General features: G+C 41.6%; 1 protein-coding gene across 2 annotated transcripts in view; it reads right to left on the bottom strand.

Annotated features, from left to right (window-relative positions):
- Positions 1-25,648, bottom strand: part of syt7a (synaptotagmin VIIa) — a 519,290-nt gene that overhangs the window by 244,994 nt on the left and 248,648 nt on the right. For both annotated transcript variants that reach the window (XM_069899030.1, XM_069899033.1), the window contains exon 2: positions 3,476-3,579. In XM_069899030.1, the coding sequence (XP_069755131.1) occupies positions 3,476-3,579 (104 nt within the window). The remainder of the gene's footprint in view (positions 1-3,475; positions 3,580-25,648) is intronic.

The following is a 25,648-nucleotide window of genomic DNA, read 5'->3' as shown; positions in this document are numbered from 1 at the left end:
TCGTTACACGTCTTCATCTCTCAGTCTATTTTGTAATTGTTCTGCAAATTTTCGTGCTTCCTCTGGATCCGAGAATAGTCTGTTTTGCTGTCCTGGAATAAATATTTTCAATACCGCTGGATGCTTTAGTATAAATTTATACCCTTTCTTCTATAAAATCGCCTTTGCTGTATTGAACTCCTTTCTCTTCTTCAGGAGTTCAAAACTTATATCTGGATAAATGAAGATTTTTCGCCCTTTGTACTCCAGTGGCTTGTTGTCCTCTCTTACTTTCTCCATTGTTTTCTCCAGTACCTTTTCTCTTGTAGTATATCTTAGGAATTTTACTAAAATAGATCTTGGCTTTTGTTGTGGTTGTGGTTTAAAGGCCAATGCTCTATGTGCCCTTTCTATTTCCATTTCTTGCTGTAGTTCTGGACATCCTAGGATCCTGGGGATCCAATCTTTTATAAACTCTCTCATATTCTTGCCCTCTTCATCTTCCTTAAGGCCCACTATCTTTATGTTATTTCTTCTGTTATAATTTTCCATTATATCTATTTTCTGAGCTAACAGCTCTTGTGTCTCTTTAACTTTTTTATTAGATTCCTCTAATTTCTTTTTTAAGTCCTCGACCTCCATTTCTACTGCTGCTTCTCGTTCTTCCACCTTGTCCATTCTTTTTCCCATTTCTGATAAGGTCATATCTATTTTATTCACTTTCTCTTCTGTATTGTTTATTCTTCTTCTTAAATCATTAAATTCTTGCGCTTGCCATTCTTTAAATGAATCCATGTATTCTTTAATAAGAGAAAGTATATCCTTTATCTTGCCTTTCCCTTCTTCTTCCATTTCACTGTACTCTTCCTCTTCCTCTTCTTCCTCTGGGTTGGCCATCTGTTGTTTCTTTGTTGTCTTTTTCTTCTCTTCTTTCTTGTTTTCGTTGTCTTCTATGTTCTCCTCTTGCTGTTGCTGTTCTGCAGCTGTCATTGCCGGCTGTGGATATCGACTCCCCAGCTGGTCGCCCCTCCCGTCGGTGTGTTTTTTTGCATGCGCGATGCGCATGCGCGAGGAGTCGCTCATGCGCGTTTACACACTTTTACTCGGCTCAGTGAGCCATTTTTGTAGTCCACTTTCTACCGACCTGAGGGAGCGGGTTTCTCTCTCCACCGCGGGCCTCTTCGAACAGGTAAGGCCTTCTCCTTCTTCTTCCGTTGTCTTTTCTTCCTCTCTTCTTACCGTTGGTTTCGATTTTTCTTTTTTCGTCGCCATCTTCTTTCCACCTTTATACTCACTTTACTTTAATTTTTATTTTTGTGCCTTTGTGTTTTCCTTTATTTTTTCCGACTTTTCTGGAGAGGGCTGGAGTTCACCGTCCGGCCACTACTCCATCACGTGACTCCTCCGCGAGATAATCTCAGTTTGATGTCCACAAACATGTTGTCATTATTTTATAGTTCCTGAAGTAGGCCAGGGTAACTTATTTCTTGCCTGATAAACAGGCATTAAGGTGACAGTTCCCCTTACAATCTTACATTGTGCTTGAGCAGCTTCCATTTCCTGATAATACGAATGTGGCAATGTACCTCTGGATTCATCAGGATGTGACTTCAGAGGTCAATATTCTGAATCCCTTAAGCAAAGATGACATATCCCACTTTGTCTTGTGTAAGTGTGAATGAGAGCTGCTGTGTATTTTGTTTTAAAATATGCCTACAAACTCTCTTCTACATGTTATATGGTTATTTATGGTTTTCTTTGAAAAAGTGAGATGGGCATGGAATGTATTTGGAGAAAGAAAAGACAAAGTATGTAATAATTGACCAATAAACAATTATAGCATATGTATATTGTCACCTCTTTACTGGCAGTCAAGATTATGATCATGCTGTTTAGGATTTTAGCCCGTTGAGAGTGCACTGCCCATCGAGCACTCATGTTACTAATCTCACACTGTGTGCATTTTATTCATCCCACATTCCCATCAACTCCCTCAGATTCTACCATACATCCATTATGCACAGGAGATAATGTATAATCAACCAACCAACCAACCTGCATGTCTTTGGAATGTAGGAGTAAATCCATGAGGTCTCGATGATTGTGAAAGATCAGGATTAAACCTGAGCCTCTGGTGCTGTGAGGCTGCAACTTTATCTGCTCTTCCACTCAAATCAAATATTTTGTCCAAAAGTTCTCAATCCAACTGGTTTTGTGACCAGGCAAAGCTAACATTAGCCTTTGATCAACCAGCAACAAGTAAACGAATTGTTGAATGGACTGGGATTTAGTCCAGTTTGCTGCAGTTGATGTTCTAAACTCAAAAAAAGTCACCTCTCTAATATTTTGTATGCATTTTCTTATATTTATTGCTTACAAGTTCGAATTCCAACATTGGACAACCAATCTGTTAATATTAAAATGCATACAGATTTATGGCAGCATTCACTTAATCTTCGGGATGTCTGCCATTCATCTATAAGTCCCACAAAGAACAAAGCATGGTCATTTGATCTAAACCAACAACCTCTCAGTAAAGGGATAAGCCACTGAAATGATGCTTAAGTCTAATCCATGGGCAAAGTGTCTGTTATCTTTTGCACAATAGATAGTCAGTAATCTAAGAATACATGATTACCAAAACAAATTTCAGCAATTGTCAGGCCTGTGTGATAGAGGTGGAAGGGTTTAATGATGGAAATGATAGGCACTGTTAAGTACGACTCCAAAATGTTGTGGGGACTAGAAGAGTTGAGTTTGAAAGAGATATGGTAGGGGGGCTGGGGCACATTTCCTCTGGAAAATAGAAGGCTGAGTGGAGAAAGAGGGGCATAGATTCAGTGGTGGCCAATTTTTTAATTTTTAATTTAGACATACACCAAAGTAACAGGCCCAATGCAGATAAATGGGACTAACTCAGGTAGGAATGGGGAAGTTGGGCCAAAAAGTCTGTTTCCCTATGGCTCTACCTATGAGCTAGAACATCAAGGAGAAACCAGAATACCCATCTTAGGCATGCCGTGTGTCATTTGTTTGGGTCATCTGTTTTAAATCATTTTATTCCCAACATCAGCATGTTTGCATGTTCTTTCAATTGATCAATTGAATTATTTTGATTGCAAACGCCTTTGGTTTGTCTTGTTAATTAAGTGGCCTAGATCAATGATAAAGCTCCTTTGCACATTGTCATAATCCATTTCTCTGAAATAACTCTGACTCTTGTCATGACATAAAAACAAATTTTTCACACCTGAACTATCTTCTATGATAATCACTGAGGAATAATCATCAAGAATGAAAGGTCTCCATCCAAAATTTGTCATTATTACTTATATAGCAATGGAGAGCAAGGAGTAGTTTTTATTGACTTTGCATTCTACTTGAAATGTAACAGTATGAAGAAAAATAATTGGCATTTTTCTCTCAACTATAAAAAGATATAACTGCCCAGGTGCAGGCACATTTGAACAGTGAAGAATCCAGAAGGTGAACTTACCAGCCTATGTTGACACCACTTGCAGATCCCACACATGGCGACCATTGCAGCAAGACAAATGATCACAGCTGTTGAAATGAGAGCCACATCCAGGGCAAATGAGTCTATAAGAGAACAAGAAGCAAGAGCCAGGGTCAAGACACATGTCCAAAATTTAGAGTGCAGATGAGCACTTTGCTTATTGCTTCTATTTAGCACTGACAATTTTATTTTTTCTTTTAACCAGTGGGAATCTTGCACATTTGCCTCTCAAATTAAATACGTTCACTTATTGTTTCAGTGATACACCAATTACACTTTTTGTTCTATTCTATTGCATTATTTTTTTTCTCAAGCTTGGTGACATTTAACTGTGGTAAATATATTACAGATTTTATATTTTGCAGCGACTCAATGGAGGAAAGTATCTCAGTACCAGTACTGGGTTATAATACCTAATTTGAACTACATGTTTCAATTTCAGTAAATCATTATGGATATTTATATGCAATCAGGAACTATACGTAGCCATGTGGAAAAGGTATTTTGATCTCTTTTATATTGGAGTGCATTTTAGTTGCTATTTTTGTAGCTGATCTGCGAACCAAAGCAATTTCAACACTTGCTGTTGAAATCATGTCTCAAAATGATTGAAAGTGTTATGTCACCACACTAGATTAAGGTATTTGAAGTTAAAGTTAACCCTTGAATTTACACAAAATTAGTTTTTTAAAAAATTTCATTGTACTGCAGAAAGTATATTTGTGAAGTATAAAGAACATGATAGGATAGAAACTTGCTACCATCAAACTTATTACCATATTGTAGTGGGCCAAGCGAATGCACGGGTTGACGCCACGTGCCAGCTAAGGGATCCCCCGTTTCTGTGTGGCACACCACCAGCCAAGGAGTGATGCAGCGATGTGCTGACATCACTTCTGGAAGCTGGCGCATATGTCTTTTGGTGTTTTGGCATATGGCTTTCCACAAATTCAAATAATAAAGTCAGTTTTTGGTTCACCCTCGTACTGTGTGGATGTCTCTTCATTTTGTAGTGCTGCCGCAGCAGTTGCTACAGTGGTGACCCCACGGTACTTAATCTCTTGAAACCAAAATCGAATGCATCAGAATGCAACAATCCACAACTACTGCAGTTGCAATGGCTGTGACCAATGCGGTGGGCATGTATTTACTGTCCTTCTGAGCAAACCAGCCCAGGAATTGGCTGCAACTGGCTGGACATCAGGGGAATTGTCTCAGAAGACACCAAGTTCTGGCACGTCGTCAGCGCTCAGGATGCCACTACCACTGCCAAAGTAAGCTCCTTCATGGAGAACCCACTAATGGAGCAGTTCCTTCTCGACTCTCTAGAACTCAACCGACACGAGCATGTCATTTGGATCTTAAACATGCAGGGCATGGGCGACAGGAATCCTTCTGAGCTCATGCACGAGATAGTGGCCCTAGCGGATAGGCATGCAGACTGTTTTCTCTTTGTGGCCTGTTCCTCTCCAAGCTGCCAATACACGTTTCCTCAGCAATTTTGGACACAAATTTCAGCACCCAGCACCCGGTAGCCAAGGAGGCAGACAGGCTCTTCTGCACCACACAGCAGAGCTCCCTCCACATGCAGCCCATCTATGTCATCATCACAACTAGCCAGCCGGAAACTCCAACAGTGGCCCATGGCATGGCAACAATGTGATGGGCGCACAGAGAAGCATGGTGAATATTGTTTCTAAAACCGTCGATGGAGCTGGAATGCCCGGAGGTGACCCCCATGCTCATTCCCCACTACCAAACCTAACGGCAACGGGAAATAGGCAATCCAGCTGCTGACAGTGGCCTTAGTGGTTGGAGCTCTGAAAGGCCTACTTTACCTCAGAGACCAACGAACAAAGAGGGATTTCCTAGTCAACACAGGAGCAGAAATCAGCCTCATCCAACTGACATATTTCAAGGCCAGAAACAGCCGACAGGTCTCCCTCTTCAAGCAGCCAATGGATCCTCCATCCTGAGCTATGGGACCTGCCTGGTCGCCATCCACGTCATAGACACGGTCTTCCAGTGGGAATGCATAATCACTGCTGTAAGACAGGCACTACTCGGAGCGGACATCTTGTCGACGCACAAACTGCTGGTGGAAGTGACGGGATGCCGGTTAGTGAATGCTACCATGTTCCATTTTATCCCCCTCACCCTGAGGCAACATTCTTTCCTGCCATTAGGGATCCATGCCCTGGACTGAGATGAGTACACCTGCCTACTGGCAAGGTACCCAGCCTTACTGGTCCCAAACTTCCATAACTCTAACCCGCCACATGGCGTGGAGCACCACATAAAGACCACTGGGCCCCCAGTGCACGCACAGGCCTGGTGCCTCCCGCAAGACAAGCTCCAACAAGTCAAGGCCAAGTTCACTGCCATGGAGGAGCTGGGGGTCATCCACTGTTCAAACAGCCTGTGGGCCTCTCCTCTCTAAATGGTGCAGAAGAGCTCCAGCAGTTGGCGCCCAAGCAGTGATTATTGACAGCTGAATGAGGCGAAGTCCCAGATCTCATCCCACATGTCCACATTTTTGCCACGAGGCTACAAGGCTGCCAAGTTTTCTCCAAGGTGGACCTCATCAAAGGATACCACCAGATCCCGGTACACCCCAGCGACATTCTGAAAACGGCAATCATCATACCCTTCGGCCTTTTTGAGTTCCTGCGGATGCCCTTCAGACTAAAAAACGCGGCCCAGATGTTCCAGTGACTAATGGATGTAGTCGGCAGGTACTTTGATTTCATCATTGTCTACTTAGATGGCATCTTTATTGCCAGCCCCGGTGCTAGCACTCCCAGGATGCATCTGATCCTCCTGTTCGATAGACTGCAGCAGTTTGGGCTCACGGTGAACCCAGCCAAGTACCAGTTTGGATTAGAGGCAATAGACTTCTTGTGACACCTCATTACCACAGAGAGAGCCATGCCACTGCCCGACAAGGTAGAGGCTATTCAAAATTTCCCCAAGCCGAGCACGACCAAAGGCCTGCAGGAGTTCCTGGGGATGGTTAACTTCTACTGTCACTTCCTTCTGGGAGTGGCTACCACCCTCCAGCCCCTGTTCAACCTCATCAAGCTCAGCAACAAGATTCTCCAGTAGATGCCGGATGCCACAGAAGCCTTCCACGCCACAAAAACGGCACTGGTGAGGGCCACAGTGCTGGGCCACCAGACTCAACCTCCCCCCGGCCCTTACAACAGTCAGAGCAGTGCTGGAGAAATGGGTCAATGAGCACTGGCGGTCCCTTGCTTTTTTCAGTAAGCACCTTCGAACACCAGAGCTAAATTACAACATGTTGGACCATGAACTGTTGGCCCTGTACCTGGCGATATGGCATTTCTGGTACATGCGAGAGGAAAGGTTTTTACTGTCTATGACCACAAACCGCTAACCTATGGACTCGGCAAGGTTTGGACCCGTGGTTGGTGAGACAACAGCGTCACCTCTTCTTCATCTCAGAGTATACCACAGACATTTGCCACGTTGCAGGCAAATCCAAAATGGTGGCCAGTGCGCTATCCAGACCCACGATTGCCACAGCCTCAGGAGGGCTTGACATCGCACAAGCCTACCAGATGGCCATCACCAGCCTGAAGGTCAGCGATTTCTGCCCTCACCAGGAGGACCGTTCCTGCTGTGTGACATCTTCACAAGTTTTCACAGACCTATCCTACCCGTGACTTGGCGACGGCGGGTTTTCACAGCCTATCCCATCTCTACATAAGGTCCATGGTCCACCTGCTGTCCGACAACTTCATGTGGCATGGCCTCCACCGAGATATGACCCTGTGGGCCCAATCCTGCTTACAGTGCTAGCATGCCGAGGTAAACCAGCACACAAAAGCCCCACTCCAGACATTTGAGCTGCCGCAATGCCAGTTCAAGCATGTCCACGTAGACATAATTGGCCCATTACCCTTGAACCAGGGATTGCGGTACTTGTTCACAATGATTGACCGTTTTACCCGCTGGCCGGAGGCAATACCTATGCCTGCGTGCGACATGGAGAAGAGTGCCAGGGCTTTCCTATCCTCCTGGGTCGTGCGCTTCAGAGTCCCAACCCACATCACCTTGGAATGATGAGCGCAGTTCACCTCCTCGCTCTGGTCCAACTTGACTAAATTTTGCAGCAGTCAAGTACACCACACCGTGGAGTACCACCCCCACACAAATAGCCTTGTCAAGTGTTTCCACCACCACCTGAAGGCCGCCTTGAAAGCCCAGTTGCATGGCCTGAACTGGGTGGACAAATTCCTGTGGGTACTCCTGTACATCAGCACAGCATCAAAGGAGAACCTCCCAGCCTCGTCCACTGAGATGGTGTACGGTTTCCACTCACCATTCCCGGGAACATCCATTTTAACCCCCACCCCAACCCCAGCCCACAGCCCAGCACCTTAGACGTCCTCCAGAAGTTGAGGGTGCAAGTGGGTGAATGACCTCCCCCCGCCACGGTCTCGACACGACTCGCCACCCAGTCACGTCCCCGCAGACCACACACTAGGTTTTGTAAGGAGAGGTCAGCGAGGAACACCCCTACAGTGCCTGTATGAAGGGGTCATATTTATACTGGACATTGGCAGCAGACCGGACAGATTCACAGTCAACCATCTAAAAGCCGTGCTCCTGGACTCTGACCTGCTGGCCCCGGAGCCCCAGGTCAGACACAGATGCTGACTTCTCAGAGACCAAGTTAAACCGCTCAGGGGACGGTGGTGATTCTTGGGGGGGGCTGGTGGGGGAGAGGGTGTGGTGTAGCGGGCCGAGCAAGTGGTTGGGCCAAATCGCCGCAACAGTTGGCCATCCGAAGATGGTACAGGCCCTCTTTCACAACCAAGAATCCCACAGTTGACATCACATGCCAGCTAAGGGAACCCCCCACTTCCATGTGGGGCTCTGCCGGCCAAGGAGTGACACAGCGGCGCGCTGGCATCACTTCCGGAAGCTGATGCATATGTGACCGGAAGCGGGCATTCTCCACGGGTCAACACGGCGAATTAAAATAATAAAATGAGCTTTTGTTTCACCCTCATACTGTGTGGACGTCTCTTTGTTTTGTCGAGCTGCCACAGCAGTCGCTATATATGGCACCTGTGAGATACGAATTACATAAAATTCACTTTGTGAAACAACTTCCAAAGACAAATCTTGACCCAAGTTGGGGATTTCCTGCATCTTTTCAGGTAAAGATAATGTGTGAACCACGATGTTCAACTAAAGTTAGCCCTCTGAAATCAGAACTTTTCCCTATAATGTGGCCACAACGTTACTCACTTCTGCTTCTATTGCAACTCATGCACCACTGCTATGCTGAACCACACCTTTGTCATTTTTGAACCTGCTATTCTAGCAATTACCTGCCTGCCCTCCCAGAATCTGTATTTGGTAACACAGTTGATATAATCTTTTTTCACTTGATTCTATGCCAATTTAATGCTGTAATTCCAAAAATTTCAACTATTTTAGGAGAAGTCTCATCAACACCTTCTTGACACCCACCACCTGACAGCAAATTAAAACAAAATCTCTCCTTCCTGTTGAAAATGCCACAGGAGAATTTTTACCAGATAGCTGTCTAATTTGTGCTCCCAACCCCGTAAGGTTCAGTCTCGAAAAACAAAATCATCTCAATTTCCACAGATTTATCATATGATGGCTTGTGATGTTTGAATTTAAAAAAAATGCTAGGTTATGCAGAAAAAGTCCCTTTTGTTCACAAATGGGATACAATTCTAATAATGCTAGATAGACTGCATAATGAGGAGGTGCTTCTCCTGGCTGAGTTGTCTAGAGTAAGAGTTTATCATCTCAGGATACAGGAAAAGAGACTTAGGATCAAGACGAGAAGTGATATCTTCACTCAGTGGGTGGTGAATTAACAGGATTTTGGCTATAATGAAGCACAAGAGAATTTCTCGAAGCTATGCAAATCTAAATCAGAAATGAGCTTTAGGTGTGGTGTGGAGATTGGAACCTTTATCCATTCAGCCTGGCTGTGTACAAAGGTGAGATCCTTCTGGGAGGATTTGGGGGGCAGTCTAGAAAAAATTACAAAGGTGGATTTTCCACAGGATCCAGAAGTGTACCTTCTGGGAGACCATGGGGATATGACTTTTAGACTGTCCAAAGATCAAATTCAGTTCATGAAGGTCGCCTCGTCAGTAGCCAGGAAGTGTATAGAGGTTACATGGAAGTCCGACTCCCAGCTAAATATCACACGATGGAATATGGAAATACAGTGTTGTATTCCCCCGGAGAAAATCACATACAATTTAAAGAGGAAATATGAAACATTTGTTAGAGTGTGGCAACCTTATCTGAAACACACATGAACACAGAAACAATTTCACCCCTTCGGAATAAAGGAAATGAAACCATCTGTCCCAGCAGGGAAACGATTGGGATTGAAGAAGTGGGATGTGGCAGAGATGATGTGCTCTTGCATTTTTTTGTCCCTTACCCCTTTTCATTTAAGTACTTGAGGTTTTTTCAGATTTTCACAAGGGTCATTGACCTCAATGGTATTTGTGTTCTTTTTTTATATTTGTATAATTTACATAACTTTATTTTTGATTATATTGGGGCATGGGGGGGGGGTAAGAGAGGGGAGGGGGAAAAACAGACATGTGTTGAAAGAAAGTGTATTGTGTCTAAATCTATTTGAGTATTTGAAAAAAAAATTAAAAAAATATTTTAAAAATTCTAGAGGCCGAAAAGACAAAGAGCATAAAGAGAAAGCAAAACTTTGATGATAATGGATCTGCCATGAATGTGTTGAATGGTGGAACAGGCTCAAATTACTGAATGATCAATTCTTTCTATTTCCTGTATTTCCAATCAATCCTAGGTCAGAAATCTAAGATTGGCTGGTAATGTACATAAATCAATGGGAACACAGATTATAATGAGATCTCTACAAACATGCTGGTGTAGCGGCGGCTACGCTGCTAACTGAAGGATCGCACAACCAGACGGGAAGAGTTCAGTGAGCAAAAACTGATTTATTGCAGGCTGCCTGGCTGGTCTTATACTCCCAACCCGGACCTGGCTGAGAACCGTGCTGGGGGGGCCCTCGACACTACCGGGGCGTCACGTGGGTCGGCAAGCATGGGCTTCTGAGCCTGGTGCCGGGGTCGGGAGGAAACACCTGACGGCCCCATTTTGGCCGGCTGCCCCGCCGCATGCTTGACAAGCGGGGTCGGTTTGCTTGCCTAATGGCGTACCGCTGCACTGGCATCAATTGCTGAGGTTGGCCTGGGCCCAGAGAAGAGTCATGGCAGGTAGTGCCTTACTCCATTGGTGCACTGACAAATGTGATTTCTTTGTTTATTAAGTTAAAAAGAAGCATCTGTTCAGGACGTCAAAGTTGCAAAGGCAACTCAATTTTTTTTTAATGTGAGATGAATTTGGTCAACTCTTTTTTTAAAAAAAAACAGATCCCAATTATTAACTGTCCATTGAGACACTGACATTCTACATTTATAATAATCAGGAAAATACAGTTTAATAATATTATTAGAAGTTACTGATGCTAAATTCCAAAAAATTTGAAAACTACTCCAAATATTTATTCTGCAATACATGCTATTAATGGCATGACTTCCTTTGTACTAGTGAAATTAAACATTGACTGGGTGACTACTTTGCTTAAAAAAAATTGTTTCAGTTCAGAAGTATGATCAAATTTAATTCTCCATCCCACTATCCTCACCTTCAACCACTAGAGATGCTCGAATGAAGCACTGTCCTCAATGATTTCAGATACCAATAATACCAGGTTTTGTATTTCACACTTACTGATTCACATTGGTGAAGAATAATTTCAGATCATTATTCTATTTCCCCAATTTACATATCCTCCAGTTTTATCTCTTTAATGCAGCTTTTCCTCTGCATCATTACCACTTGGTGGTGTAATTGCCTTGAGAGTTCAGACCTCTGTTCTCTCTGCCCCACCCCACATTTCTCAGCATCTTAAAAGTGCTTTTATCTTCAACTTTTCCTCATTTCAATGAAAAGTTATGGACCTGAAATATTAAATCAGATTGCTGTTCCACACATGTTGTCTGACATGTAGTATTTCTAGTACTTGGTTTTATTCCAGATGTTTAGATCCTGCAGTATTTTGCTTTCTGGAATTGCAGATTCAATCAGAGCAAACATTTCTTAGAGATTTGAAATGCTCAGATTCTCATGATAACAATTCCTTCAGGCTGTGACAGGTAACAACAACATTTCATTTTTTATTGTTATTTTGTCACACACAAATGTGAGAGAAATGAGCTTACCAATTATCAGAACAGACCCAATGTACCAATTAAAGATTCATGCCCATTTATATTAATTATACCCCTGGTAAACATCAATCAGCAATTACACTGTATTGATGAAAGGATAGGCTTTAATACAGCGAGCTTTGCTGAGGATGCAAAGCCAGGAGAAAAAGAAAGTTACTAAGACACTAAGATGGACTATTATTTGGAAAATGTGGAAAAGGAAAAAAGTTATATTTTTTTAATGGTTCAACTGTCAAGGAGTGCTTGTCTAGGAAATGTAGCCTGCTTACAAGAGGCTCAACAAACAATTAGAAAAGCAAATGGAATGATGGCCCTCATTACGACGACTTTTCAAAAGACTAAGGAAATACTTTTACTCTTAACAGAGGCACAGGCTCTAGCTAACAGATGTAAAGATGCTAAATACAACATTCTCCAGCAGGGAAAAAAAAACATCATGATCAGCAGTATATACTGTATCTTTAGAACATAATGGTGTGAGAACAGATGGTTTGATTTGGGCTAAGGAAATTTTTTGTTGTCTAATAAACAGTAGAAAGAACAAAATCAAGTAAATTATGAAAATGATAAATGAGTTTAATCATCTTGAAAAACTTAAATTTGACGGAGAAGAAACCAGCCAATATATTAAGAAAAATCAAGTATGACTGTAGACAATCTACAGGAAGTTTTCCAGCAGGAATTCATTAAATAGAAATTAGGGAAATCTTCCATGATACAGCAACTGCAATTAAAATGGAACTTTTTTAATGAATGAAAAAATAGAATTTATAAATATTAAATGAAAAATCTTGAATTCATATTACAAAAACAAATTGAGTAAAGAAATGAAGATTAAGCAAAATAGATATGTAGGGTGGGAGAGTGAGATGAGAGAAGGTAAAAGAGACTGAAGAAATAAAGGGTGTCAGTAAAAGACTATGCATGCAAGATAATATACAAGAATCAGAGCTCTGGCCAACTGGAAATAATAAAATTGTTTGGCGAGTAAAGGAAGAGAGGGAATATTAAATGAGTGCTTTGAAAACTTTTCAAGACTTGAAATTGAATTAGAATTCAATTCACTTTTCAAATACATTTTCCAAACACACTGTTGCTGGCACGGTCATCATTAATAAATCTTCCTAAAGTGTCTTGGAGAGGATGGTGGCAAGTTGTCCTCTTGGAATCTCCAAGGTGTCATTGGGTAATGGATCCCAGGATTTAGATTAAGCATGGATGATGGTTTCCAAGTTAGGATGGTACCTGCAAGTAGTGGTGTTCTCATAGACCTATGATTGGACTGCTCTGACCAGATGACAGGGAGCCATTTAAACACTAGATTCAAAATGGGCATGAGCTGTGAAACTGATGGTAATGTTATGCTGAGAATTTCAAGGAAATATGTGAGAACATTGAGCTTTTCAAAATAAACACCTGCTTATAAATATTTCAACACAAATATTTATAGATACATAGGTTGATAATAAAAATGATAAATCTTCTAAAAATAGTTCTAACAATAGAGAATGGAGCAATCAATACAAATATGGAACTGATCAGAAATCTATGATTGCATGAAATAGAGTTGCAAATGCAGAAACTAATAAATTAAGAATGGCACAGAGTGCAAAGACCAAAGAATTATGCTAGATTATATAAACTATAATAAAAGAATCTCCTGGAGAATTAGTTCCTGTTCTCGGCCACATCGTTCAGAAATGTGCAAAATATCGGAAATAATTATCAAAGATTAAGACTTCTATTGTACGAAACATATGGGCTGGTTGCAGTTAGAGAGAAAGAGGCAGATAGAGGGATGTAGAGAGGAAACAAACTTTGCACACTGACCATTCCCACCCATTTGCACTAAATCTACATGAATTGCATTTTTTTTTCTTAAACTTCCCTACAGAATCTATCATTCTCCTTTTCACTGGTTGCAATTTCCAGTGTTCAATGAACCAATAAACAGGCATATATTTGGGATTTGGGAGGAAATCATTATATCTGAAGGAAACCCATGTGGAAACGGAAACTATACAAATTCCAGACAGTTGAGGTCAGGATTGAATGCAGCTCGTCTGGCACTGAGGCAGCACCTTTATTACCTGTGCTCACTTTTTTTTGTAAGAGAGAAGGCTCAGACCAGTTTTGAGGCTTTAAGGTCACAAAGTGTTTAGATAAGAGTGAAAACAGTGTCCTATGGCTGAATTAAATGCGAACATCTGCAGACTCAGTGGTTGAAGTAACAACACAACGCTGGAAAAACCCAGTAGGTCAAACACTTTATTTTATATAGCAAAGATAAAGTAACCAACATTTCGGGCTTGAGCAGTTCATCAAGTACACTGTGTTTTTACTCCCATGGCTGAATGATGATTAATGAAAGAAACAGAAGGAACTCAAAATCTTTTTGAAAACATTTTTTTTCATCATTTTTTTCTATACTACCTAATTGTGCTGTAAAGACCAATTCAAATTGGTTTTCAAAAAGGAATTGTATAAAGACTTTGATTAATAAAAATACATGGGGATATCAGGAAGGACCTTTGTAGCGAGGTTAACTATTGATGTTTAGAAGAGCTGAAGCAAGTTCAGTAGGACAAGCGACTTCCTTCTGTTCTGCTTTATTCAATAAAAGATGTGACCCCTTTGAAGTGCAGATTCATGGATATGAAGGACCAAGAAGTCTTCCCAAGCTGCAATTATCCAGAAAGTATGTAAAGAAGGGGAAAATAGATGTTGCACCATTAGATAGGATAACTGAATGAAAAGTAGTGTAAAAATCAGTGGAGTATTGGAAATGAAAGTTTCAACAGAAGGTTAGAAAATTGCCAGTGGAACATAGTTCAATCTCTACAAATATTGTGAAGTAAATAACGCACGTTACTCTGTAAATTTCTACATTAAAATCAATTTTTGGAATTAACATACAATAGAAATGTAACAATGTAAAAGGTGGGGACGTATCATTTTCTTTGGGTCAATGGATGAGTCAAGAATTTCAAAATAGTTTTATATGATGGTGCTGCTTTTGAATAAATTAGTTAGACTGAGTGTCTTGACAAGCTGACACTTGATCAGAACAGTATCCAGGGTATAAGTAAAAAGTCAATGTATCTTAGCTAATAACAAAAATCTTCCCATCTCTTTCAGGAAGTGGAATATGGAGGGTCATGTGTCCCTTCTGGCAGAAGCCACCACATCTGCCAATTATGGTCAAGACTACCACAGTGAGTACACACCTTGCCATTGGCCTGTTTGAAAGAATACACACCATGCCACTGGTTCCTTTAATCACCTGCCCTATTTTGGGCATAACTGAGTTGGCCCTACTGGCTGGCTGGAGTTACACATGTATCTTTTTCCCTGGAAACGAACCCAAGTTCCATTCCAGGCCATGAGCTGTGGTGGATACTGGAGAGGCAATTACAAGGCATGTGCCAGTTAAGGATTGGGGCCTGATTGTGGTGCACACTTACAAATAAATCTTTATAAATTCTTCTCAGACCCACCAAACTTGTTGCTCACATCACAGGAGGGAGATGCTTTTGTGCATACATGTGCATGAAGATAATGTCTACAACGAGGAAATAATATACTTTGATTGGCTTATGGCAAAATATGCAGTATTGCCGCAGTCAAAAGGAGTAGCACAGATGGATCTGCTGTTTCAACAATCTGGGTTCTGTTCTGACCTCCAATGCTAACTCTGTAGAATTTGCACATTCTCTCTGTGTGACCATGCAGGTTTCTTTAGCATTCTCCATTTTTCTCACACATTCGCAAAATGTGTGTGTTGTTAGGTTAATTGCAACAATAAATTGTCCCGAGTGTGATGGCGATGATGGGTAGCCTTGGTGGTGGAAGACAATGGGGATACAGGTAGAACAAAATAAATCAGGTAGGATGATTGTCACAAGAGATGTTGGATAGTTGGCGCAGACCTGGCTGGCCAAAAAGGCTGTTTTCATTACACATCTTCAGTGACATATACTGATAACAGATGGCCTGTCTTTTATATTCTTTAGTTTTGATAAATTTTAATAAACTAATATGTACACTAAGAGGTTTTGTCTCTCTGCAAGACAAACCTGGAAGGCTAGACTGTACCTCTGGACTGCTTTATATACAAGGTCACTGGGATGACTCCTGGTGACCTAGTGCTGTAATTACATATCACCACAAAGGGATTGTGTTCCGCAAAGCCCCACTGAATCTGTTTATAATTGGCAATATTGCATGAAATATCAGACAAAATTAAGAAATATACATGTACATAGGACTAATTTCAACAAGTAGTAGATGTCACAACGCTAGAATAAATCATTCATTCCATTAAGTTCTCGAGCAATGGAGCAATCCAATCTGTTCCATTCTCTCTCCTGATATCCATGTACCCTTGCAACTTTTTCTTCTTCACATACCCATCAATTCAAATAATTACCAACTCTAAGGGGTAACTTATTGTAACCAATTAATCTACAAGCAATGGGAAAATAGAAACACAAGAGCTCCAGATGCAGGGATCTTGAGTGAGCAAAAATAAACTGGAGTGACTCAGCAGATCAGGTCCAGAGTGGGAAGGGAAGACAGCAAGAAAAGGAAAGGGAGGGGCTAGAGAAGGGGCTGGGAGGTGATAGGATACTCGACAGAAGGTAGGAGAGGTGTAAAGATAGATAGGGGAGGAGACCAAAGGGAAAAAGGAAAGGTTTGTGAGAAAATTGAGAACAGAAGGAGATATGAAAGCAATGTATCTGAGTAGGGCTGATGAGTACTTAAAATTGAAAACAAAAAAAAAATCAATGCTCATTTTGCTGAGCTGAAGACTACCAGGAGGAATATGATATGCTTTTTCTCACCCTCGCAATGGATAGACTGAGAATAACCATGTCTGTGTGGGATCAAGGAGAGAAATTATATGATCCAGGTTGCCAGCCATTTGTTTTTCCCGTTGGTGTCATGAGAATATTAGGGACAACAGTCCTAATTAGTCATAAATGTATCTCACTTTGTACATAAGAATTTGGAGGATGCCATCTTCAGTTGAATGAAATAGATTCTGCACCAAAAGAGTCTATAAATCCACAAATTTGTGTGAACCTTCTGCTTGCTTTGGAAATGAGCTATTTAAATCTGGACATATTAAAAAAATGTAATATTCTTAAACCTACTACCTGAGGTAATTACATTCTGTGGAAAAACTACAGTTGGAAATTCTGGATTTATTCTGTGTCTTTTTTTTCTGTAGTTTACTTCCCTGAGATGCTGAAGGTGCAAGTTGTGGCAGCTCCCCTGTGCTTCACTCAAGTTGTGGCACCTCTGCCTCTGTGAAGGCACACAATGAGTTAATGGACTTTGATAGAAATTCAATTTAATCACAAGAGAGAGAGAGAGAAAAACAGAAGTTGCTGATAATTAGGGGAACCGGTTCGCCATTGCGCCCTATTCTATAAATGGAATTACCTCAACCTGCGAAATGACGGCTCACTTTTATTGTGAGTCAGTATAACCTGTGTGGCTGGATTCAGAACACCATCCAAACAATTTCATAAGATTAATTGGAGGGCAACCAGATCTTTTCCTCTCTGCTCATACTTATCTGTTTGCAGAGTGAACTGAGGCAGAAAAGATCACATTTTGTGATGTGATTGGGGTAAGGAGGTCTAATTCTCTTTATATTTATCCATGAAATGTACTGTACCCTGCTGAGTAAGAACAAAGTCCTGCTTACAGGTGATAATATAAATGCACAAGATCATGGAAAATGGACAGAACAATAGTCCACAAAGGTTCTGACATTTATTTGCTTAATTTTTCTCAATGCTCCAGTCATTTTGCCAATAGCTTGGTAATTATTAGTTTGTATTGTGTGATAATTGTTAATGTAGGTCAAAAAATAAATTCAAAGCACCATGAACAGTTTTTTTTATTTGCAGCTTTTTTTTGTGATACCACTGAAATTTCTTCTTTCTTTGGCTTGGCTTCGCGGACGAAGATTTATGGAGGGGTATGTCCACGTCAGCTGCAGGCTCGTTGGTGGCTGACAAGTCCGACGCGGGACAGGCAGGCACGGTTGCAGCAGTTGCAAGGGAAAACTGGTGGGTTGGGGTTGGGTGTTGGGTTTTTCCTCCTTTGTCTTTTGTCAGTGAGGTGGGCTCTGCGGTCTTCTTCAAAGGAGGTTGCTGCCCGCTGAACTGTGAGGCGCCAAGATGCACGGTTGGAGGCGAGATCAGCCCACTGGCGGGGGTCAATGTGGCAGGCACCAAGAGATTTCTTTAGGCTGTCCTTGTACCTCTTCTTTGGTGCACCTCTGTCTCGGTGGCCAGTGGAGAGCTCGCCACTGAAATTTACAATTCTTTAAACACCTGTAGTCTTAAATGCCCACACACCCACCCCATTCAAATAGACCCTTTTGGATCCACCCCTGGCTCTTACTTATTTTTGGACAAACTCATTCACAAAATGAAGGCATCACTGACAATCTCAGCATCTATTGCCCTCCTCCAGCGTCTGTTGAGATACTGGTACTTGAGCTGTTATGTTTGACTGCTAGATTCCTTTTATTAAAGGTTCATAGTTTTGCTGTGTGTGAAATTCCAGAATTTAGACTTGATAATGATAAGGATGGGTTGTGTAATACAACTGCATATACAGATCATGATACAGAAATGTTTGGTAATAACCTCAGATCAGTCATTAGCATAAAGGTTAATCTTCAGCCTGCAGCCGACGTGGACATTTACCCCCTCCATAAATCTTCGTCCGCGAAGCCAAGCCAAAGAAGAAAGAGAAGAATCTTCACTATTAAAGGCTTGGTACAGAATCATATCAACCCATATCTCAGTCATAAATAACCATTAAAAAAATCATTGGTTTTGGGTACTGCTCTTGTCTTTTGCTACATACAAAGGGAAGCACTGGAAGGCCAGCAGAAAGCCAGATCTGAGGAGACGGGGGATGAATGAGGGAGAGAAGAGGAATGACAAACACAGACTCAGCAGCATTATGAAAAATTGGTTGTTGTTAGTTGGGAGTCTAATAGCAGGTAATACTTGACATAGCATAACAATTTCCAAAAAAATGTCAATATGTTGGCTGTGACTGCCATGGCAATTGCATCCTGTATACATGAGAATCTTATGTCTGGAAGTGGCTGGTTGAATTTAGAGATTGCTGCGATTTGCCCCAGAAATGAATCCAATTGTATTTTTACTTCATAAATAAGCAGTTTTTTTAAAAAATAGCCTTACAGGTTTGAGTTTCTAGTCCATTACTGTATATACAAATGGAAATCACAGGTTAAGTCATTCTAATTTCTGATGACAGTTCAAATCACAGAGGAGAAACTTCACATCTAAATATCTTCCTGATCTCTGAGATGCATAGAAGCTTGAAAAATACAGGATTGCTGCGCTGGGTGGGTCACGTCTCCAGAATGGAGGACCATCGCCTTCCCAAGATTGTGTTATATGGCGAGCTCTCCACTGGCCACCGTGACAGAGGTGCACCAAAGAAAAGGTACAAGGACTGCCTAAAGAAATCTCTTGGTGCCTGCCACATTGACCACCGCCAGTGGGCTGATATCGCCTCAAACCGTGCATCTTGGCGCCTCACAGTTTGGCGGGCAGCAACCTCCTTTGAAGAAGACCGCAGAGCCCACCTCACTGACAAAAGGCAAAGGAGGAAAAACCCAACACCCAACCCCAACCAACCAATTTTCCCCTGCAGCCACTGCAACAGTGTCTGCCTGTCCCGCATCGGACTTGTCAGCCACAAACGAGCCTGCAGCTGACGTGGACTTTTACCCCCTCCATAAATCTTCGTCCGCGAAGCCAAGCCAAAGAATATTTAGTTATTTTGGAAATTGAATGAAATTTCAAGGAGGCTTGATTGTGAATGTACAATATTCCATGCAATTGAAGTGCAAATGATCAACTTGATCATCACTGAAACTCCTGTCAGTGTTTCCTCTAAGCTGTGCAGAAAACAGATGCGCACCCACAAATGTCCGCTCACTGATTTCCTTTGCGCATGCACACACAGACTGTTTCTGTGCATGCGCACAGCTTAGAGGGATCAGGTCCATGTCCAAGGCACAAAGCCACAACTGTCCAGTCAGCACTTGCTGGGAAAGTTCACTCCAGGAATTTCAGACTTAACAATACTGATTTTGACAGACTTGAGATCACTTCAGCCTCTGCCCAACTCTCAGCAAGTCCTGCTCGCTCCCACATTTGAGATCAGTGTCATTCATTAGCTACCAGTTTAAAAAAAAAGAAAATTTCCAAGCCATTCACAAATATTTAAAACATGCTCCAGCTTTTCTACCAGTCATCTTCCTCAACTCTCGACCATCTGGCTTGATCCTCTTTTACTTTAGTTGTCCCTCCACTGTCAGTAGTAACATTGGCTTCCGAAGGCTCTTTAATTTCCTCACTAAATTTTTCTGCCTCCCTTGACTTCTTATATAACCATATAACAGTTTATGGGATGGAAACAGGCCATCTTGGCCCTACAAGTCCACGCCAGTTTACTCAAACAACTCTGCTAGCTCCCCCTGTCTATTCTCTGCCCATAACCCTCTAACCCCCTCTTATCCATGTATATATCCAGCCTCCTCTTAAACAAAAGAGTTGAGTCTGCCTCAACTATTTTCTCTGGAAGATTATTCCATTTAGCCACCACTCTCTGAGTGAAGAAGCATCCTCTAATGTTTCTCCTAAAATTTTGCCCCCTTACCCTCAACTTGTGTCCTCTTGTTTCAACCTCCCCTGCTCTTAGGGGGAAGTGTCTACTTCCATCTAGTCTATCTATTCACTTCATAATTTTAAACACCTCTATCAAATTCCCTCTCAACCATCTACGTTCCAAGGAATAAAGTCCTAACGTCTTCAATCTTTCTCTGTACTCTAGGTATTTTAAGCCAGAAACATCCTTGTAAATCTTCTCTGCACCCTTTCCACCTTATCTAGATCCTTCCTATAATTTGGAGACCAGAAATGAACAATACTCCAAACCTGGCCTCACCAATGCCTTAAATAGTCACAACATCACTTCCCAGCTCCTATACTCTATGCTATGATTGATGAAGGCCAGCATACCAAATGCCTTCTTAACCACTCTGCCAAAATGAGAATCCACCTTCAAGGAACCCTGCACCATAACTCCAAGATCTCTTTGTACTTGTGCATTCCCCAGTGTCCTCCCCTTTACTACACATGTCCTATTTTGATTATTTTTACCAAAATGAAACACCTCACACTTCTCTACATTAAATTCCATCTGCCATTTTTCAGCCCAATTCTCCAGACAAACTAAATCCCTATGTAATCCCTGAAAACCTTCCTCGCTATCCACCACTCCCCCTATTTTTGTATCGTCTGAGTATTTACTTACCCAGTTAACCATTCCATCATCCAAATCATTAATATTAATTATGAACAACAGGGGACCTAGCACCGATCCTTGAGGTACTGCACTTGTCACAGGCTTCCATCCTGACAGACAGTTGTTCACCATAACCCTCTGCTATCTCTCCTCCAGCCACCTCTGGACCCATCTTACTATTTCTCTATTAAAGTCTAGTGACTGAACCTTCCTGAACACAATCTATTCCTTTAGCCAGCAATTACATAAAATCTTGATTGAAAATAATCTCATGGAGCGACTTGACTGTTGTTTTTTTTTGGTAATTCTTTATTTATCGCACTATGAATGATATTAACTAATATATTTACAGATCTATCTCTTTAAATATTCACAGTGACATTTTCTCTTTTTTCCCCATCCCTCCCACACCCCTCCAAAAACAGTAAATTTTGAACATATAAAATACAATAAAACACTATCTTGAAACAAAAGGAATACAAACAAAAAAGACGTATCATCTTAAATCTGATCATGTTTATCTTATCATTTTAGGTGGTGGTGGTCCGAGGCCTGCTCTTTCTGTTATGTTCCATATATGGTTCCCAGGTTTTTTTCAAACATTGTAACTTTGTTATATGTGATTTTTTTTCCAATGGGAAAAACCCTTAAACTTGGTTATATATTCCATTAATGTTTATAGTCATATGGTCCAATGTGGCCATCTTATATATTTATTTTCACTTCTTTTCCACCTCTTCACCACCTCCATCCCCTTTTTTCCATTACTGTTTTTTAAGTTTTCCTTTTGAATCTCAATATATGACAACGCACTTAAGATTATGAAATACCCCAACAATCCCCACAAGCAATAACTCTTTAACCCCAAATGAACCTCCCCTCCCTGGATTGCCCCTTGTCCCTTGATGGCAATCACAACTCCCCTTTCCATTCGGTTGGCGAACTTACTCGCAAGTGTCAACCGATTTTGCAGTGACCATTATTCTCCCCCCCCAGCCCACCCCCAAGAGAACACTATTTTCCTATACATATAACAAAGTTCTCTCTTTTTTCCCTCCCTTCTTCCCCTTCTCTTATCCATCTTTAAATCTTTATATTTACATTATCCTTACTTTATATTTTTATTTTCTTGCCGGTCTTCCTTCCTTCCTCCTCTCTTCTCCTGTCCTGCAAATGTTAAGCAAATTCTTGGGCTTTCTTTGGGTCTGAGAACAGTCTATTCCGTTCCCCAGGAATAAATACTTTGAGTACTGCTGGATGTCTTAATATGAAGTTATAATCTTTCTTCCATAAGATTGTTTACGCCATGTTGAACTCATTTTAAAAGACCGAAGCTTATGTCCAGGTAAAAAAAAATAACTTTTGTCCCTTATATTCCAACGGCTTATTGTCTTCTCTAACCTTCTTTCTTGCCTGCTCCAGTATGTTTTCTCTTGTTGTATATCTTAGAAGTTTTACCAATGTGGATGTGGTGGCGGTTTCGGTACTAGTGCTCTATGTGCCCTTTCGATTTCTATTTCTTCCTGTGAATCTGTCGTTCCCAGCACCTTTGGGATCCATCCTTCATATCTGACCCTTCTTTTCCTTCTTTCAGGCCCACTATTTTTATGTTGTTTCACCTACTGTAGTTTTCAAATATGTCAATTTTTTGTGACAATAAATCTTGTGTCTCTTTAAATTTTTTTCGCTCTCTTCCAACTTCCCTCTTAAATCATTTATCTCAATTTCTACAGCAGCTTCTCGTTCCTCCACATTTTCTACTCTTTTCCCTATTTCGGTCATAACCAACTCTAAGCTTTGCATTCTATCTTTAGGTCTTTTCATTTTTCTTTTGAGTGAACTAAATTCTAATGATAGCCATTCTTTTAATGACCTCATTTGTTCTTCAAAAAAAAGGCTTTATCTAAATTTTGTCCTTCTATTTTACCTTCTTTCCTTTTAAATTCTTGGTCTTCTTCCTCCTCTTCTGTATCTATGCCTGTGTCATCTTCTTCTCTGCATCTGTGTTTCTTCATCCTTCTCTGGTGAGTTGCTTCTGTATCCTTGCTGTTGTGTCTCCTGCTGGTGGGCCTCCTGCTGCTGGTCGACCCGTTGTTGGGCCTCCCGCTGCTGGGCACCCTGCCGGTCGCCTCGTTGACGCTCACCCTCTTCCAGCCCTTCATTCTCTCTCACCACTCTTCCACCTCTTCTTGGCTCTGAGAGCCATTTTTGGAGTCCGCTGGTCGCGAGGACACTGCTCCTCTGGGGACTCTCACCAACATCGGAGATTGGCTGCTCCTCTCCACGGTGGCTCTCTGGTCCGATGTGTAGGTAAGGCCTTCTTCTTTCTTCTCCAGTGATTTTCCTTCTTCCCTTTTCTCTGTTATTCTTACTTTTTCTCTTTTGGGTGCCATCTTCTGTCTTTTCTCTGTAACTTTATCTTTCTCTTCCTGTATTTTATGTTTATTGAGCTCTGTTTTTTTCAAACTTTTTTTTTTCTTTTCAATTACCTCACTGTTGTTGATGGAAGTTTAACATTTTGCATATTATGACAGGGTAGCAGGTTATGACATTAAGCTGGTCATGCTCCTGCCTCACAATTCCACATACCTGACTTTGGACCATCACGGAGAATCTTTCCTGGATCCAACAACACACTGATGACATTGTGGAGAAAGCAAGTCGGTGCCTCTGCTTCCTCATGAGTTTGGTATGACATCGAAAACCCTGGCAAATATTTACAGCTGTGTGGTGCAAAGTTTGCTGAGCAGCTGCACCATGGTCAGGTACAGGAACACCAATACCAATGAGCATAAATCCCTGCAAAAAGTAGTGGACACAACCTAGGATATCACAGGCAAAACCCTCCCCACAATTGAGAACACCTACTGTCATGGGTGAGCAGCAGAAATGATCAAGGATCCACATCACCCAGCACATGCTCTATTCTCACTGCCACCATCAAGAAAGAGCTATAGTTGCCACAAGACTCACTCAACCTGGTTCACTATCAGATTCTTTAACAACAAACTCAATCAGGGACTCATTTAAAGACTTGCTTCTGTTCATTTTTCTCTCTGTTTTGCAGTTTGTTTACATTTCTTTATTTGTTTACATGTGTATCGAATCATAGAACACAACAACAAAACAGGACATTCAGCCCTTCTAGTCCATGCCAAAATATTATTCTGCTAGTCCCATTGACCTGCACCCAGTCCATAACCCTCCAGACCTCTCCAATTCAGGTATCTATCTAATTTACTTTTAAAATGTAAGAGTGAGCCCGCATTTATCATGTCAGATAGAAGCTCGATCCAAACTCCCACCGCTCTCTGAGTTCCCCCTTTCACCATAGTCATATCCTCTTATATTTAACTCTCCTAATCTAAGTGGAAAGAGCCTACTCACATTTACTCTGTCTATAGCCCTCATAATTTTGTAATCATATTTCCCCTCATTCTTCTACGCTCTAAGAAATTGTGATGATGTAATGGAGGGGGGGGGGGCTATTATATTGACTGCTTGTTATTGGTTTTGTCTGTAGAGATACTCCACCCTACTGGTATAACAGATGGAAATGCTTCACCACTGTTCAGTTAGAGGTGGTTTTCTTTCTTTGGCTTGGCTTCGCGGACGAAGATTTATGGAGGGGGTAAATGTCCACGTCAGCTGCAGGCTCGTTTGTGGCTGACAAGTCCGATGCGGGACAGGCAGACATGGTTGCAGCGGTTGCAGGGGAAAATTGGTGGGTTGGGGTTGGGTGTTGGGTTTTTCCTCCTTTGTCTTTTGTCAGTGAGGTGGGCTCTGCGGTCTTCTTCAAAGGAGGTTGCTGCCCACCGAACTGTGAGGCGCCAAGATGCACGGTTTGAGGCGATATCAGACCACTAATAAAAGCCCTGTATTAGTATAATACTTGACTGGTCCATGTCTATGGCATATCAGAAATAAAGTCCTAACCTATTTAATCTTTCCCTGTAACTCAGCTCCTCATGACCTGGCAGCCTCCTAGTAACTCTTTTCTGCATTCTTTCAATCTTACTGATATCCTTCTTGTAGTTTGGAGACCAGAACTTCCCAAAATACTCCAAATTTTGCCTCACCAATGTTTTATACAACATCGCCATAACATCCCAACTCCTTTACTCAATATGTTGATTTATGAAGGCCTAGATGTTAAAAGCTTTCTTTATAACCCTGGCTACCAGTGATGCCTCTTTCAGGGAATTATGTATCTATATTCCCAAATCCCTTTGTTCCTCCATAGTCCGCTACCATTTACTATGCATGTCCTACTTTGGTTTGTCCTTCTAAAATGCAACACCTGACATTTAACTGCATTAAATTCAATCTGCCATTTTCTGGCTCATTTCTCCAGTTGGTCCAGATCCCTATGCAAGCTTTGAAAGCCTTTCTCGCTGTCCACATTGCCTTTAATCTTGCTGATCTAATTTCCCACATTATCATCCAGATCATTGATATAGACAGCAAACAACAATGG

The sequence above is a fragment of the Narcine bancroftii genome, chromosome 1 (assembly GCF_036971445.1).
Source record: "Narcine bancroftii isolate sNarBan1 chromosome 1, sNarBan1.hap1, whole genome shotgun sequence".
In the NCBI taxonomy this organism is placed as follows: Eukaryota; Metazoa; Chordata; class Chondrichthyes; order Torpediniformes; family Narcinidae; genus Narcine; species Narcine bancroftii.
This window is presented reverse-complemented; position numbering and strand designations above follow the sequence as displayed.